The following is an 18,166-nucleotide window of genomic DNA, read 5'->3' on the forward strand; positions in this document are numbered from 1 at the left end:
TCTCCTGAGTGGCCTTTATGCTGCTGGCTTGGATAGCTCACCCCAGGGAACTTCTGCAGAGAGCGGAGCTGGGCTTGCTCAGAGTCAGTATCTCTTGAGTACTTAAGCCAGGACAAGTAGCCCTGCCCTCCTCATTCCTCCTTCTGGGCAACTCACTGGGTGGGGCTGGCCCCTCTGTCCTGCCAACCACAGGCTTTGTACTTGCCTAGAGAATTTCCAGCATAAAGTGGAATGGATGGGGTCAGTTTATGCCCCTGAAGCTTTCCAAAACGGCCCAGCAGAAACAGTGACCATCCTCTTGCATCGGCTGTCACCTTCTTCCAGGCAGTTCCGATGCGTTGTGATGTTTCGGACAGGCTGTCTTTTCACCCTCACAAGTCCCCTGTGGCAGAAACAGAATCGCTGTTAGTTTCCCTCTTTTTGTAGCTGGGAAAACTGAGTTGATTGGCTAAGGTCTGGAGCTTGTTGGTTCTCCTGCCATTCTGGATGCCGTGTTGTCAGCTGCTGTCAGGTTGGTCTTGCTGGCCCTGTGCCTGGGGAACAAGATGTAGCGCAGGCCTGGGCCATCCCATGGTCAGCTGCAGATCCGAGGGCTGCGGCCCATGGGCTGATTTCTGGAAGCAGACCTCCAGACTTCTTTCTTTGGCCATCTGAGTCTGGAAGTTCGGATGAAACGTTCAGCACTGTAGCAACACGGAAACGTCAAGTGATAAGGGGTGGTGGCTGATGCCTACACATGAAGAGCATTGGCTGGGAATTGAACCCTGGTCTCTCAGATGGAAGGTGAAACTTCTACCACTGAACCACCGGTCCTTCTCCTAATAAGACGATTCCAAATTCACTGCCGTCGAGTTAATGCTGACTCACAGTAAGTCTATAGGACAGGGTAGAACTGCCTCTGTGGGTTTCTGAGACTCTGATGGGAGTGGAAAGCCCCGTGGTTTGAAACGGCTGACCTTGCAGGCAGTGGCCCAATGTGCAACCGTGACACCAGCTCTCCTGAATAATATCAGTCATTATCACCTATTAATTCGACATATTTTTGTCACGGAACTGCCAGCACCTCATTTATCAGTTACTGTGCTTTCCAGTCCATTGCACGCATGTAGATAACATACACACACATAGCATGTGCATAGATGCACCAGAAAGGAATGCATAAAGGGGTAGCTTGCTTGCAAACAGCTGCAGGAAGCCTGTGCTATGTATGTGGCTATTTGTGTGAAAATACTGTATGCTCCTTTTTGTCCCCAGACCGATTTACCTGGTGCAAGACTTGAAAATGGCTCGGTCAGTGATCCTATCTATATTTCCTGACTCCAGAATTGCTGGCTTCCCAGTGATGTTGAATTCTAGCACCGTCTCACCAATCCTGTGGGATGTCCCTGGCCCTTACAAGAAACAATGCCTTAGAGGCTCAAAGCAGATGAATCTAGTCTGCTTTGTCCTCTTGGTGGCCTTTTTGATAAGAGGAAATGCATAGGTGGGACACCCAGGGGGCACGAAACTGCCCCAAACGTGACTCATTGTCATGCAGGGGCCTGGGGTGGTGACAGTGCCAAGGATAAAACCAACCCCTAGCTTAGATTCACAGGATACATTGTGAGGCCCTCCAGTCTCTCTTAGGAAAGCTGGTCACTATGGGAAGGGAGATTGCTTTGAACTGGCCATGCTGGGGGCTTGGGGGGGGGGGTGGATTGCTACGTGGAGGGACAGGGAGAGAAGGCAGGAAGCACCATGGTGCCATCATGGAAATGGAAGTCCCATGGAGAAGAGATGAACCACTCGGCTGAGCCTTTCCCCATTTCTGGCCCCCCAAATTGTTTTTACTTCACTAACTTTTGGGGTCGTTTGTTACAATAAACAAGCAGGACAGCATTCTAGAGCCCGGCCATTCTTCCTGCACCAAGCCCTCCTTCAGGGCGTCATCTTCTGCTACATTGTACTCATAACTTGTGGGGAGGGGGAAAGAGGAGGAGCAGGCAAATGGTCCCTATCCTTTTTAGCATGCCACTTCTTTGGAAGGTCGGCCTTCCTCAAGGTTCAGACACCTTACAAGCGGGAAGAACTGTGGAGTGGCCATGGACCCAGCGGATTTTTCTCGTCCCCGTGTGGAAAATTGCCCTGTCTCTGAGAATCCCCTTGGAGGAGCGCTTCTTGTTTGACCTGTAGATTAGCCTGTCCGGGGCCGGCCTGATCTTACACAGTGGTGCGTGGCTACATACCCCAAAGTCGAAGAGCCCCAGTGCTGGCAAAGACAGGGTTCCTTTCGTGCATGCATTTCGGTGGTCTTTGAGAACTCTTTCTTTCTTTCTGTTTTGTTCTCTTTGGGAGTGCATTTTCCCCTTCACCCTTTGTGGGGAACGAGACCAATCAAACTGCTTATGCGAGCAGCAAGGCTGACTCGGAGCCCAAGCTTCTGCTGCTCTATTCTTCTCTCCCACCAACACCATTCACAGAAAGCCTGCTCCCTGGCCAACGCCTGGCCCCTCCACAGCAGGGGGCTTTTTTTCCTGTTGTTGTTGACTTTAGAACAAATTCAGATTTCCGACTCCAGATTTTGGGGCTCCTGGCTCCAGTGTCTTTTGGAAGCGTTGCTTCAATACCAACAGAGTTGGAAAACCTTCTTCCTCCCACCGGCTAGTAGCTCCTGAGCCATTGGACTGGAGCATGCTGAGGGCTGGGGCCCAGGACTGCATTTCTGAACTTGAATGCGTTCAACCGATAGTTTCACACCTGGCGGAGGGAAGGCAGGCAAATAGCAGGGTGGAGTCTGCCCACAAGTTAGGGGAGCTCGTCAGCCTTGTGGGGCAGCCGTCGGCGGATCAGATCTCTTTGAGTCTCCTCCGTTTCTTCATTGGTAAAACAGGGTTCAGAAATCACATCTGTAAAGCACTGGGGTGCTGTGTCTGGGACGTAAGAGGCCCCTCAGAGAGGCATCCATCAGACGAGGATGGTGATGGTGATGAAGAGTTCAGCGAGGCTGGCTCCTTAGACGGGTTGCTGGCTGGGCCAGCTTAGTGGACAGCACGTGAGCTTGTGTGTCCACAAAATGCAGCTTCTTCCAAAATGCCTGCCTCAGGACACATGAAAAGAAGACGCATTAAGAAAAGACAACCCCCTCCCCCCAAAATGAAGCACATATGCACTCATGCACGCACACACAAACTATCCACGTGAAGCCAGAGAGAGGAGACTCCCGGGTCCTCTTGCTCCCCCTCCCTGAAGCTTGATCTGCATCCTCCTGGAGTGGGAAGGTGAGAACATCAATTCTTCTTTCCGAAGAAGCAGAGCTCCATGGGGGCCTGGTGCTATAAATATAAGAGTATAATTATTCTTTCTCTAAGCCTCATGTAAAATAGGGATAATACTGATTTGTCTAAATTAAAAATAAATAGAGTGTGGAGAGTCTAGGTCTGAAGTGGAGGAAGGCACATGGGCGGAGGAACCCTAGCATTAAAACCATCCAATGCAACCCATTGCTGCTGAGCCCCTTCTGACTCCCCGTGACTCTCTGGGACGGAGAAGAGCTGCCCTGCGGGATTTCAGGGTCTGTCCTTCATCACCAAAGTCTCCTGCCCCTCCTTTCTTTGCTGGTAGGCCTAGGCTTTGGGTTAGAGGCCAAGTTCTTAACCAATGTTCCAGGAGACCTGGGTCTGGGTTTGAGCTTAGACCTGTTAGCCACTAGATTTGGGACACATTTTTCTCTGCCTGTTTCTTCTGCTGTAGAATGGAGATCATGCCTATCGCAGGCCATAGGTGGACGAGCTAAAGCCCGGGGGATGTCCAGGTAGTGGCTGGTATACGCTGCAAGTGCGATGGTGGTGGAGATGACAGTGAGCCAGTGTTGCTGTGGTGGGAAGAGTTGGGGAGAAGAGAGTGAGCTTTCCTGCCTGTGCCAAGCGGTGGGCTGTCAGCTGCTGGACCATCTGCCATAGGCCCTGTGGACAAGTTGCAGGGAAGTCTGTCAGATGAGCAGAGGGAGCTGGAAGGACTGCCCTAATATGGCGTTGGTGTGGCGATGCCAGATCGCTTCCTGGTATTCCCGCTCCTCTTGAGGTGTCCCAGGCCAGGCCTCACAGTTGACCAGGAGAGGCCCAGGGCTGTCTTCTTCCCCCCAGGACTCAGACGGTTGATCAGGGGGACAGACTCCCAAGCCCACACAGCTGCCCCTCTGTTCTGGCTAGCAAACGACCCTCAGACAATACATAGCAAGGCATAGGTGGAGGTGGGTGATCCGAAACCTTTCATTAGTGTTTGCAGTATAAGATGCATGTGAGCAATGGACGGCCCCTGTGGCCTAAACCCATAGCAGAGATGGCTATTCTGACTTTCTGAGGCCTTGTGGTGCCCTCTCTGAGACCAGGCAAAGGTGTGTGTGTCTGTGTGTGTGTGTGTTGTGGTTCCTTCCTTAGGAAGCAGCCACTGGAAGCACTGTTTGCTCATGTTGTTGTGGGAACGCCTCTCACTTGATTTGAGTTCACATTTCTCTGTGTGTGTCTGTGTGTGCGCGTGAAGGTAAGCAGACTGTGCGCTGCTGCTTTCTATTTACACAGTTTTGGATGTCAGCGGTTTGCTCACCCCAGCCCTCCCATTTCAGAATAACAGAGCTATTTATTGATACAAGGGAGAGGTGTTCAGATCATCCCGTTACGATGTGAAGTTCAAAGTAAACATCCTATCTGCCCTTAGAGTTCCACCTCCTTCCTCCAAGTCAGGCTCAGGAGGACTGTGTGTGGCACCCGGAGCCCACGCCGAGGGCTGGTCTTGCATGTCTCCTTGTGCTCACAGGCGGGCTCGTCCCATGCCTTGATGCATGCTCACAGGGACTTGGGCTTTCTTTGGGTTTCAGCAAAATTACGTGAGCCATAAAGATGATTGCATGCTTCCAATGACATACACCAGGACCCCAAATGACATGATATTGACCTGACTTTTCTTTTTTTTTTTTTGGTGGGGGGATCCTTCCCACAAACTAGTGGTATGAAAAGTCTAGGACAGAGATCAATTAGGGGTGGGGACAAAGGAACATGGAGATTATGTCCCATAGGGAGAGAAACACGGGAATACTAAGTACAAGCGACACGTTTAAGAAACCAATGGGAGGCTGGTAAAACGTTTAGCCTTCTGTCTACACATATCAACGTGATGGCTCTCCAAACCCAGGTGAGGATCCTCTCTGGCTCACTAGCATTGGTGGAACAGCACGGGACAAGGTCATTGCTTTACCTTTTGAGTGACAATGAGCCAGATGGTGGACATGCTGACGTGACACCCAGCCAGCAGGAGATAGTGTGGGTCACCTTCCTTTGGCAGGGCCTGACTCTTTGTCCCTCCCCCACACCCCCTCAGCACAGACCACCATGAAGTGCATCACATCTCTGCTGCTTTCACCAATTCCCTCTCCACTTGATGTGTTACCCCAGCATGTCACATCCCCACCCCCAAACACCTGAACGGATTCTTTCCAAGACTGACCCTCAAAGAACTATGTTCTGGTAGCAATGAGATTGGGTTTTGGGAGTAAAAATACCAGTTGAGTTTGGGGTGTGTGCAGCCCCTGGAATGGAGTCTCTGGGAGGTGCAGTGAGAGGCTGCCAACTCAAAGGCTGGAGGTTTGAGTTCTGCCCTGAAGTACCTTGGAAGAAAGGCCTGGGGCTCTTCTTCCCAGAGATCCGCCATTGACCACCATAGAGCAAAGTTTTACTCTGAATGAAGGGGTTGGAATCCACTCACTAGCAACTGGTTTATTGCTTGGAACAAGTCATTTTACAGTAGGCCAACTGAGCTTCTTTGCTGCCTCTGGCCTCAGGTTGTTCTGCGGGAGAGCGGACTGGGGTGATGTGTGAAGGTGGATACCTCATTTCGGGCCCCTACTAGAACAGGAGTTGGCAAACTATGGCCTGGGACCTAAGCTAGCTGGGAGCAAGTTCAAAGTTTTATTGCCACACAGCCAAGCTTATTTGCTGACGGATTGTTTGAGTGGATGGTGCTGTGGGGTAAGCATTGGATGACTAGCCACCAAGTCAGTGGTTCAAACCCACCAGGTGCTCTGAGGGAGAAAGGTGAGGCTACCTGCTCCCAGACAGAGTCAGTCTTGGGAACCCTGTACAGTGTCACTGTGAGCCAGTTTGGCCGCCTTGGCAGTGGGGCCTGGCTTTTGCTCAATGATGGTTGAATAGTTGACTGAAGAGACCTGTATTTATATCAGACTCTTCCCAGAACAAAGTTGTCAACCTCTGTTCTGGAAGGACCTGGTCCAGAGCATCCTTTCATGGTAATACCAGCCTCCTGCACAGAAGAGCCAGCTTGCGTTTGAGAGCCTGTTAGGTTTTAAATAACAGCGAGAATCCACCACAGACACTTTTATCATCCTCTCCCTCCTTATTGTTAGAACAACGTTCTGGACCATCCTGTTCCCTAGAGCGTTGGGACAGTCTCTTCCACCCAGGTAGGACGCCAGCTTCTCCCCTTCTACCCCCATGGGAATGAACAAGGGACCTTCCTTCTTCCTCACCTCCCTCTTCCCCATTTGGCTTCAGGGAATCTGTAGGACATGCATTGTCAGTCTTGGCTGAGGGTCCATCTGTCCACTGCCCTCCTGAGGGTCTGCACGCTGTGGAAGGCTGGCCCGGCTTGGGGGTGAACCCATGCCAGGCAGGTAGAGACAGAGACGCTGCTCTATTGGATCCTTTTTAAAAAAATAGCACTTAAAAAGAAGAAGAAAAATCACTTCAAAGGATGGGCTGGACCTCTCTCCTCCTTTGAGCTGGCTTTAAGCTTTTGTTTGTAAGCCATTTATTGAGAGGACAGATATGTAGATGTAACTGGATAAATAAAAAAGTGAAACCAAGGTTGGAAGCAGTGGTTAAATACAAACATGGGGGGGCACTCCCTGGCAGGGGGTCCCCCAGACAGAACAATGGCTCAGAAATGACATGTAGAACCCCACCCCCTGCCCCTAAGCAGCTCCAAACCGCAAGGTCCCATGCAAGAAACTGAATTTGGGTTTGGCACTAAGCACCCCCAAGGCTCTGCCTCCGTCCTTTCCACCCCTGCCTGTACCCCCAGCGATATTTGTACATTCACTGTTGCCCTGCCAGGGTAGACAGCTGGAGAAGCTGCGGGGCGGGGCCCAGCGCCAGGTGTGTGGTCCTGCCAGGTGGGCACCCTCAACCCTGCCCCCTCCCCATCCACCTCCCCCCAAACAGAGTAAACTACAGGCGCCTGCCAGGGGTCCTGTGGGCTGGAAAGAAGACAGAGTCACAAGGAGAACGCACTCCCTTGCGCATGTGCAGAATCCACGAGGTACAACTGAGCGCTCGCTGTCCCACCTGTTCTCCATCTGCTGATGCACACCTCCATGAAGTCCACAGTCCCCATAAGATCTTGCCCCCCCCTTCGTTAATGGTACATGCTTTGGAATGTCCACAGATCAGGAAATGGACTGAGCGGAGGAAACCTTTCCCGGCCGGGTCTCACAGTTCACCTCCGGATGTCCGAGTACTCAGGCTGCTCATCCTCCCACTCGCTGCTTCCTGAAGCTCCCTGGGCCCCGATGCCCCCAGCTCTGCCCCGGGCGTGGGCGTGGCTCTTGCTACCACGCTCACTCTTGGACCCTCGGCCTGTCTCCCGACTGCTGGGCTCGCCGAGGTGGTGGCCCCCCTCCCCATGATGGCCCCTGGAGAGCTTTGCTCTGTCCGCCTGAAGCTGGCGCTCAGGGGGTGCCGTGGGGGACCTCTGGATGGCCGAGGTGCAGAAGCTCAGGATGGAGCACAGGCCCCCCCAGTTCTGTTCACACTGCGCCTGCACACTGTGGGTGATGGCTTCCTTCACCTCCTCCCCGCAGGTCAGCAGCAGGTTCACCAGGTCGACGTAGGGCCTAGAGATGGAAGCAGGGAGAGACTCTGAGATGGGGCACCGCTGGGCCACCCAGGGCAGCGTCAACACCACGGCAGAGGGACAGGGCCACCGGCTGCCTAGGGTTTGGTTGGGAACTGAAGCTTCTTCTCATGTTTATGGAGGGCTGGCCTACCCCACCACTCGCAGAGTGGTGCTCTTCCTCCAGGCTGGGTACAGAGAGGTGCCCACTCTCCCAGTCACTGCCGAGAGCCCGCTTGCCGGCCACTTGGAACACACCAGGCGTGTGGGTAAAGGACTGGGGCGCCAGGCCTGCAACAGGCTTTGGGGAAGGCAGAGAGGCAGCCGGAGGGCTCAAGCCAGGGCAGCAGGGAGACTAATGCAGGTGGGCAGCAGGCTGTGGGCAGGGGCAGGGCTCACCGGGGAAGTCAGTTCTCTCCTTAGCGGAGAGCTGACCGAGGGCCTGTGGTGGAGGGCCTTTCATACAAACGGAGGAGTCTTTTTGGTAGGCGCGGAGGAGCCACTGAAAATGTGGGCCTCCGAGAACCCCCAGCTTATTCTGCTCCTCAGGGCTTCAGTGAGGCCAGTTTGCTCTGAAGGATGCCAAAGTCCCCCAGGCAAAAGCAACCACCCTCCTACCCAAGTTTGCCACTGGTCGAGGCTGGCAGGAGAAGCCCGGGCCCCTGGAAGACACTTGATGAACTGTCCCCCTAGTCTTTCCTCCTCCATTGGAGGCTCCTGGATGCTGTGGGGAAGTGAAGGGGGAGGCACTGGGGTTCCATTTCCAAGGGAGCTCCTCCCTTTCTTGAGTGGAAAGTTGAGAGTGGGAGTGGCTAGCTACGTTGGCTGCTAGGGGTTTCCCCAGAGAGAGGTGGGAGCCAAGACTGAAGAGTAGCCAAGGGGCAAGGAGCTGTGAGTGGGGTGTCTGGGCAAGGTGGGAGTCACACTCTGGTGAGGCCAGGAGAGAGCACCACCCGCCTGCTCTCCTTCCTGGCTGCCATGGGGTGTGCTTTAGGAGAAAGCATGTTGGGGGAGGGGCAGGGCATCTCCCACCCTGGCCTTGTCCTCCTGGGTGGGGTGGGGTGGGCCTGCTGTTTCTGTTTCCAGGGCCCATTTGGCTAGTAAGGAATGTCGCCAACACAGGGCTCCCGCGGCCTCCTCTGACCCTCTCTTACCACTCACTTTTGAGTTCCCACCCAAAGGTGTGTGGACCCCCTCTGGTGGCTCAGCAGATTCTCCAGCCGCACGTGCTTGCCTAGCAAGGGTGGGCATGCACCTGCATCCGGCCACGGCCCTGCAGCTCTGGGTCACCCCGTGGGTGGAGCAATCGCGCCTCGGTGTGAGGCCCCAGGTTGGCAGGAGCAGAGCTTGTGTCCTCCCTAAGCCTGGACCCGCTGGGGGACGACTGCACTCTAGCCCACTCTGCCGTCGCTGGCATGCAGAGAGCGGAGGTTATGCTTTCAGGCTTGCAAAGTGGTTTGCCGTCCTATTTAGGATTAGTCCTCAAGTTGCAGTGGTGGAAACAGAGACAAGGGGAAAAGAAAGTAACTTTAGGAAGTTTCTGGAGTCGGGCTGAGAGCAGAGGAGGATTGTTCTGGCTAAGAGAGATCAAGCTGCCTTTTGGGGCCCTCGTGATGGCTTCGGAGTCTGAGATTCTGTGTCTCTCTTGTGGGAAAGTTGTTCTCTAAGGCTGTGCCCCGGTGGCCTAGTAGGCAGCACATTGGGCTGCTAACCCCAAGGTCAGCAGTTTGAAACTTCTAGACTCCATGAGAAAACGAGTGAGTGGTGAGACTTTCTACTCCTGGAAAGATTGATAGTCAGAGGACCCCACAGGGAGAGTTCTACAGGTTTGTCCCACAGGATTGCCACGAGTGAAAATTGACTGAGAATTGAGCTTGGAGTTTGGGTTCACTGTGACAAGGGACGTAGCACCGCTTGTCTTTCTCTTCTTGGGCTGCAGTGATGTATGGGACATGCTCAATATTTGCATGCTTCTATCCACTTTTTGAAAACTTGCAATGGCCCCAGGGAACACAACTACACAGAGGGCATTTGTGGCAGCCGAGTCCCCAGGGAGTGCAAAATGTCAATACCCTTGGCTGCTCATCGAAAGGCTGCAAGTTTGAGTCCACTATAGGCACCTCAGAAGAAAGGCCTGGTGACTGCTTCCCAAAGAGCAGCCATTGAAAACCTTGCTGAGCTGCCAGGAGTCAGGGTCCATCAACAGGATTTTAGCACACTGTTCCCCCTGCCCCCACACCCACCCCCCTACCTGGCTGACTGAGTCTACAAGTTTCCACTTTCAAGGTTCTTTGCCCAGAGGGAGGGAGGACTGTTTCTTGGGCTTCACCTGCTCAGAGAGGCCTCAGCACCCCAAGGCTGACCTGAGGAGGCGGGCAGGCCCACACTTTCCTCTGCTCTTGGCCCTCTCTCTGGAGGAGAAACAAAGCTGTGCGCTGTCAGGAGGTGTGTGCAGGACCTAACTAATGGCAGGCGTGTTTGAGCTGGCCTGGTGCCGGGTTAGGCCGCAAGTTTAGCCCGTGTCTAATGACAAAGCCCAGTTCTCTCACTGGGTGTCAGCAGGCAAAGTATTTTAAAAATACTTGGAGGGAGATGTGCTTGGAGACTCAGGTGACCGGTGGCTGTCAGCACACAGAGACAATGCTTGTGGTGGCCAGGTGGGACTGATCACAGTGGGGAACAGCAGATGATAAGGGGAAAAGTGGGGTGGGAAGGGGTGAGGCGAGTAGGGCAGAATGGAGAGTTTGAAAAGAATCACTTCAATTGACCATGTTTTGGGTGTGTGTGCAGGGCTTGGGTTGAGGAATGAGGAGGATGTGGATTGGAGGTGACAGTTCTCTCTAAAGTCTTCATTTTTGTCTGCTGTGTGACCTATGCCTAAGGGTCTGGCAGGATCCTTGGCATAAGAATCCGTTAAGATGGTTCTCCAACCAAAGAGTTCAGGTCACTCAGAAGGAAGGTCAAGTTGATACACTGCCTAGTCTTCGCTTCTGAAGGGGAGGAGGTAATGGGGTCTGTGGGGAGCTGGAGCTGGGCTGCTGAGAGGTGGGTGGTTTGGCCTGACCTAGAGGCACCTAGGAAGAAAGGCCTGGTGGTCTACCTGTGAAAACCCTGTGGTGCATGCTCTGCTCTGTCGCCCCTGGGTTGCCCTGAGTGCAGCTCGCTTCCATGGCAACAGGCCTCCTGGGTGGGGGGGGGAGGTCCGCTCGTCGACCTTGTAGAAAGCAAGCAGGTGTGCACGTGACCCCATGGAGGGTTCTTAAAGGGCGCTCAGGCTCCATTCATACAGCAGAGCGGGGCAAGGGGGTTCAGGCACATTCTAAATGATGCCGAGAGCCTTTGGGAGAAAAGTCCTGTGATGTTAGGGCTACATTTTCATGAGGAGCTACTAGAAAGCCCTCCTCTAGCCTACGGGGACTCAAATATGGAAAAAACAAAATACAAAAACCCCAACATTCCATTTTTCCAAAAAAGACTTTTCTCCAGAGAGACAGCAGTACTCACTCCTGATGCAGCAAGTCCTTGAAGTGGATCATCTCCACCATCACACGGGTGTTCTCCTGGGCGGCAGAGCACAGGTCATGCTTGAGGTAGCATTCCCGCTGCAGCTGGAACACCATCTCCTTGATGGCAGGGCACTTGCGGCTGATGCAGCCAAACCTGTGCCGCAGAGCGTGCGCCTTACACTTCAGGGCGTCTTTGATGAAGGACTTGCCCTGAGAAGAAGACAACAGAGGAGAGGGAGACAGAAGAAAGGTGTTCTTGTCAAGTGCTTGGACATTAACCCATCTTGGGTCTACAAGATTTGGTCCACTACTGAACTCCGCCCCCGGCCCCACCACCTTCCGGCTGTGGTCTTTGCAGGTGTTGACGGGTGCTACCTAGGAGGAAAGGTCCCGAGTGACATGCTACTCCTGGCATTTGACCCCCGAAGATGCCACTCTAGTGGGAACAGCAGCTCTGCCTCCTTCCTCCGAGCTGCCTGGCTGACTGCGGCAGCATCTCTCAGGTGAAAGCTACAACCCCCTGGTTCCCAGCTATCATTTTTCCCAAGTGGAAGAAGGTGCTGCCTTGTCCACACCTCACACCTTTGCTGTTTCTCCTGATTTCATGGACATAGGTGTCAAGGTGCTTTGCTATGCCTCCCCTCGCTGTCCCAGTGCACCGCCCCCCCACCCCACCCCCTGCTGTTTCCGCCTGTCCTGAAAGAGAGCAGTCTTTTCTTTTTCCCAAATGATTGGACTCCTTTAAACTGTTAGGATGCTGTCTCTAAAAGGCTTTCCTGGCACATGGCCTGGCGGCATCTGGAATCCTCGATGCTCCCTGCCTGAGTGCCAAAGGCAGCCAGGCATACATCTGGCCCACAGGGCTCTTTCCTGGCAGCCCCAGGAGACTGCTCTTATCCTAGAAAGTAGACAGCTGCTGGGGGTGCGGAGGCAAGTCTCCCTTACCACCCTCACGGGGCAGCGAGCATTGTGGGATGCCCGTGCGGGCGCCATCTGACCCTGCATGACTATGGAGCTGTGGCTGGAGAGGTTGCTCCTCTGCTTTTAGCCCTGCAAGAAGTAACTGAGCTGAGCGAGCGAGCAAGCGAGAGGGCTGGGACTGAAGTGGGAAGCCCCTCGTCATAGTTAGGCTGGATTTCCCTGCAGAAGGAATGGAGATAGTGTCCAATTGTAGAGAAACCACGTGGCCGGCTCCTCCCAGAGCACCCCAGAGCAGTGGGATGGGGGCTGAATGTAACCATTTATTAAGCAGTGAGGCACCGAGGGCCAACTTGATAAGGACGGCTTGATCTGAGCGCATATTCTGCTGGTTGAGAAGGAATTAAAAAACAAAAGCAGGAGATGATGGGTACGTGAGGCTGTAGCAATCTGCTTCTTGGCATTCTTCCAAGACGTCCTGTGGGATTGCCCTTAAACACGCAGCTTGCCTCCGCACCCCAGCTAATGTAGAGTGCACAAGGCATGTTTCATTAGGGGAACCGAGCTGCAGAGAACCTCCTCTTTCCTCCCTGGGTTTCAGGAGCCCTTTGGCACCCCACACCCTCTGGTTTTAGGCTGCCCAGCTGCTGCATCTCTTTCTGGACTTCAGGCATTGGTTTTTCAGGCTCTCCATAGGATGTCAGGGAGCCCTGGTGACACTCTGGGTTATATATTGAATGGCTAACCCAAAGATCAGTGGTTCAAACCTCATCTGATGCTCCTTGGGAGAAAGATGATCCAGACTTGACTTCATAGCAGTGGGTTTTGGGTTTTGGTTATAAGACGTCTGTCAGGGGCTGTTGGCCACCTAAACTGTTGGCCTCACCTACCGATTGTCACTGCTCTCCAAGGGCATGGGAGAGGAAATTCATGAGTTATAATAGCAGGGTCTTTCAATAGGAAAGCCTCTAGATAGCACAGTTAATGCACTAGGTGGCTAAGCCACACGTGCCTTGGGCGACAGGCCTGGCAATACTTTGGAACTAGCAGCAATTGAGAATCATACGGAACACAGTTTTACTCTGGTGAATGATCGATGGCAGTGGGTGGTGGCGGTGGCTTCCACAGGGCCAGGGGAGAAATGAAGAAGGCAGGCGCAAGGCCATGTACCACAAGTGCATTTGGATCGTCAGCACTGGAGTCACATGGTTACTTGTTGGGTCCCAGCTATGCCCTGGAGCAACTCAGCTTGATCCTTGGGCTTCCGGGACCGGGGAAGTGGGTCAGGTACGGACTGTATTTGCGACACAGAGCAAAGGAGAAGTGCAGCTTTGAGAGGATCACTCACGGTTTGGAGTTGAGAGGCAGGTTGGGTGAGGAGGGTCTGCCACTGAAACGCATTTGCTTTCTGAAAGGCCTGATTTAGCCTGGTTTCCTGTTCCTACAAAGCCCTGGGAGATGATGAAGTTCCAAAAAAAACCCACAAAAAAACAAACTGTCTCCCTTGTCCCTATTAGGTGAAAGAAAGTTCTGGAATGTATAATTGGAGTCCTAGCTCTCTCCCCACCAAGCTACTGGTCCCAACGAGATGGGCGTTGGGCACTGGGTTCTGCCTGGGCAGCCATACAAGGTGTGTATCATGGATCCTGACTTTAGTCCTCTCAGATCATTGTTCAGCTTGTTTTCCCTTCCTCTTTGCTATGTAGACACAGCGTAAGAGGGCAGCAAGATTTGTTCTCTGGCAGCTCCAGAGAGCAGAGCTTGGGTGCAGTGAAGAAACACTGGCATTCTCCTATGCACTGAAAATGTCTTTGACAACTGCTAAAACACACCACAAAGAACAGCGAAGTCTGTTAGCAAGCCATTTCCACGAACATCTCAACCAGGCCACACCCATCCAGAACACCCTTTCTGCTGGCTTACCTGGGCATCAAATTTTCCAGCGTTGTGCAGAAAAGTCATGCAAATCCCATGTAAACCCCGGATCTCACAAGAGTTGTTCTCAAAGCACTCAAACACGCCGCATCCCACATCACCAGCGTTGACCAAACAGTGCTGAATTTCCGCTGAAATGAGAATGATGCATTAATGATATATGTACATATATAGTATTAAGGAGTCCTGGTGCCATCGTGGGTTATTTGTTGGGTTGCAAACCACAAGGTCAGCTGTTTGAAACCACCAGCCACTTCCATATGTGAAAGACAAGGCTTGCTAGTCCCATAAAGAGTATCTGTTTCAGAAAATCCACAGGAGCAGTTCTTCCCTGCCCTATAGGGTCACTGAGTCAGAATTGGCTTGATGACATTGAGACCGAGTGATTAAAAAGTATGATCTGGAACACTAGGCAACGCAGAGGAGTCGGCTGAAATTAAAGTTAGTGATGATTATTTCAGGGTTAAAAGAGATGAGGAAGCAAAAGTTTATTATTTCAATTACTCATGAAAAATGTTAATCTTTATATATACATAAAAAAGAAAATGTCAAACCTACTACCAAACAAACAAACAAATCACAATATTAAGTAAGGTCTGAGTCTTCAATTTTTCACCCTTCTCGTTTTTCTTAAAAGTACTTGTGGGTCCTGCTCGGTGAGAGAACAGAAGGCATTTTTTGAACACGAAGACAGAAGCAAGATCCCGAGCTCTCAGCCGGGGCTGCTGTGTCTGCCCATCAATGAAATACCCTTCGCTGCTACTTGGACCTGTAGGCGCTGCTGTGGAATCACTGAATCACAGCCATTTCCTTCTGACCCCCCAAATGAGAGAGTCCAGAAAGCAGTTTCAATTCAGCGTTATGATTCAACACCTAAAAATCAAAACAAAATTCCTATTAAGGCAGCTCCCCTAAACCATCGGCATTAAAAATACCAGCTAGCGAAACTGCGGTTGGTGAGCAGATCAGAAGGGAGGCAGCCTTCAGAAATGCCACCATCCAGAGCAGCAGCGCCTTTTAATTAGAGACCTGGTGTGAGATGGCACTTCCCCAGAAGGGCCCGTAGTGGCCCAGGGAGGTTTGCGCCCCGATTCCGACGAAGCGGTCTTAATTCCTCTCTGGGAGAGGGCAGACCTAGGGGACTAACTTCCAGGCCCCTTGTGCAAGGCCCCTCCTTTCCGTCTCCCCTACCCAATTCCCTGATCTAAACCAACCACGAAATTACATCAGAAAAGTATTTTGGAAGGAGGGAGGGGCCAGAGTTGATCATGCAAATTCGGATGAAATCTAGCGAGAGAATGAGAGGCGTGTCGTTGTGGAGGGTCACACAACTCTACAGGACCGCGTTCAGTTCCCCGAGAGAGCGCCGGCGAGGGGGAGGGGCAGAGCAGGGTGCTCATTGGTGCGGGGCGCCGCCCTGGGTGCTGGGGCCGGCACGTGGAGGTGGGAGGCTCCGGGAGGACCCCGTGCGCGGGGGCCCCAGCGCGCCGGAGAGGACGCGTGCAGGATGGCGAGTGACTCCTCGGTGGGGACGGAAGGGGGAGGGTCCCTAATGGGTACTGGGGCATTCCTGCGGGTGCCGGAGCGCGCGAGCCATCGCAACGTTAACCGGGAGGGGAAGGTAAGCAGGAGAACCCGGAGCTTTTCCTCCCCGGAGCTGGGAGCGCGTCTGGCCCCGAGAATAGCCAGGCTGGCTCTGCTCCGCAGCCTGCAGAGGACCGGAGCCGGCGGAGCGGCGACCGCGCACGGTTGGGCCGGGTGACTCTCTGGCTAGCGCGGCGGCGCAGAGGGACGCCGGGCAGGCTCTCCCGCGGCTGAAAGCAATGCCCCCAGGGGGAAAGTTCGCCGTGCAATTTGTCTCGCCGGCTGGCCAAGTTCTCGGATGTCTGACGTCTTTGGAGGAGGGGGAGACGCGATCGGGCCGCAGCCGGCCGGCTGGGAAGAGAAGTTTTTTGGGGGCAGGGCGCCGCCCGGCTCCGAAGACCCTCTGTGTGTCCCGTGGGCCGGCCGGGAGGCAGCCAACTCTCTGGGCACCGGCCGCTGGCAGGGTCCCGCGTCGCCTCCTTTCCCCTCAGCCCCGGGGAGGACAGCAACAAGTCCTGCCCCAGCCATTTCATCACGCTGCCGGCACGTGCGGATTCCGGGCGCGCGGAGCCGAGCGCGGACTTGGCCTCACCTCGCGCTCCCCCTGTGCACGTCCCGCACTACCCTAAGCCTTTGAGTGGCTCTGGGTCGGCGCCCAGCGCCGGACGCGGGGGCGCACGCACTTACCTGTGTTCTGCAAGGACAGGCGGCCCTTTTGCTGGGAGCCCCTTTCTTGGGAGCCCTCCGGAGGGTTGGTAGCGTCGGTCCCCCGTGCCGGGTCGAAGGTGGTCAACACCAGAGCTAGGGTCACGAACTGGCCCAAGCGCTCCGTACACATGGTTCTTGGTATGAACCTCCCGCCGCCTGGAGACCTGGATTCTTTGTGCTCCCCTCCTCTTCCTCTCGTCCTCCTCCCACTTTTCCTCCTGGCTTGCCTTTTCCCTCCTCGCCGAGGCCGCAGCTCGGATAGAGGTTACCCAGCGCCCTCCCGTAGCTCTCCGGAGAGCATGTGACCAGGCCGTTAGCAGCGCCGCGAGTGCCTGGCAATGCGGGGAGGGTTCCTCAAATATCCCTGGAAGCTCTGGTGTCACTTGAATGAAGGAGTCGAGCAGGTGTTGTCCTGGCGGCTGGACCAATCCGAGACCCCGGCCCCTTTGACAACACGGCTGGGAGGCGGGGCCTGTGGCCAACTACTACTGGAAGGAAGCCCAGCGCCGCTGCGAGCGCCCCACAAAGTTGCCGACCAGGAGGCGGCCACGCGTTTGCGTGCGAGTGTGTGTGCGTGCGCGCGTGCATGTGTGTAACTATGTGCGAGCGCAGCCAGAGATGCGTGTGCGGGCGCTCCAGGACAATGGCCGAGCGTTCTGCAAGAAATAGAAGCGAATGCCAGCCCTGCCTGCAGCTCTCGAAAGGCGAGAGGCGAGGATCTTCCTTGAGACTGCGTCCCTCTGGTGCCTGGACACAGCGCACCAGGCTGGGACAGTCTCCTCTTTCCCTTGGATTCCAGAGATTCACAACTCCAGGGCTCTGGGCAGACTGAAGGGCTATCCTGGGCACAGCGATGCTCAGGGGCAAACTGGTCACACGTGGGGCTTCCTGGTGCTGTGACACTTTTATTTATTTATTTTGCATCTAATAATAACTTTTGAAACTAAGAACAGAAGCATGAGATATACGATTTGGCCAGAGCACCGACCTTTGGTCTCTGTCTCTTTGTCGCCCTGCTCTAGAGGGCAGCGTCTCCGTGCACCACTTGGGGTGTCAGGTTCTTCCCCCTCCCCCTGCCACTCCGGACGCATTCCGAGTTGGGCTTCGTGGGTCCAGGTGACAGTCCAGACTTGCATCATTTCCCGGCGAGTGACCGGGAGGCCCAGGCAGCCCTGAGTCAGCCCGCTGTGGAGCATCCCGTGCCCGAGGCCCGAGCTTGAAAGGCAACTTTACGCGTCTCCAAACAAGCTCTTCCATTTTCCCAAAGTGCTACTCGCCGCCCCACTCTGGGGCCCCTTTTACGCTCCAGGTACCAGATGGAAGTTGATTTTAAAACATTTCAAAACAAATATGAACATATAAAGAAAAAAATAAAAGGTCCAGATTGACCCTCCTAATTTCTCTTTCTGACTCCAGTCCCCTTCCCCAAGTCCCCGGCTGCCTGCTTCCCGGCGCGGAAGCTGGGGTGTGTGTGTGTGTGTGTGGGGGGGAAGTTGGGCACCGCCGGGAGCGCTCTCCCCCTGCTGTGTGTGTACGTGTGCAAGCTCACGTCTCCCAGGCGCCGGGCCGGGGCAGGCCGGCTCCGGCTGCGGCTGAGAACTGTACTGGGCACGGTCAGCCCGACGGCGCAGTGG

General features: G+C 54.2%; 1 protein-coding gene across 1 annotated transcript; it reads right to left on the reverse strand.

Annotated features, from left to right (window-relative positions):
* Nucleotides 1-6,760: 6,760 nt before the first annotated feature.
* Nucleotides 6,761-16,925, reverse strand: STC2 (stanniocalcin 2). Its single transcript, XM_075541968.1, has 4 exons — nucleotides 16,512-16,925; nucleotides 14,229-14,371; nucleotides 11,386-11,597; nucleotides 6,761-7,882 (listed from the first exon to the last, which is right to left on the reverse strand). The coding sequence occupies exons 1-4, from the start codon at nucleotides 16,660-16,662 to the stop codon at nucleotides 7,486-7,488; spliced, it is 903 nt and encodes a 300-aa protein (XP_075398083.1). The 5' UTR covers nucleotides 16,663-16,925; the 3' UTR covers nucleotides 6,761-7,485.
* Nucleotides 16,926-18,166: the final 1,241 nt, after the last annotated feature.

This window comes from Tenrec ecaudatus, chromosome 2, assembly GCF_050624435.1.
Source record: "Tenrec ecaudatus isolate mTenEca1 chromosome 2, mTenEca1.hap1, whole genome shotgun sequence".
NCBI lineage: Eukaryota > Metazoa > Chordata > Mammalia > Afrosoricida > Tenrecidae > Tenrec > Tenrec ecaudatus.

Bases quoted from the DNA above. Each gene is read 5' to 3' on its own strand.
- STC2 (XM_075541968.1), bottom strand. From the start codon at position 16,662: ATGTGTACGGAGCGCTTGGGCCAGTTCGTGACCCTAGCTCTGGTGTTG. The intron at 14,372-16,511 runs GTAAGTGCGTGC...TTCTCATTTCAG, and splicing joins CCTGTCCTTGCAGAACACAG to CGGAAATTCAGCACTGTTTG. The intron at 11,598-14,228 runs GTAAGCCAGCAG...TCTTCTTCTCAG, and splicing joins CTGGAAAATTTGATGCCCAG to GGCAAGTCCTTCATCAAAGA.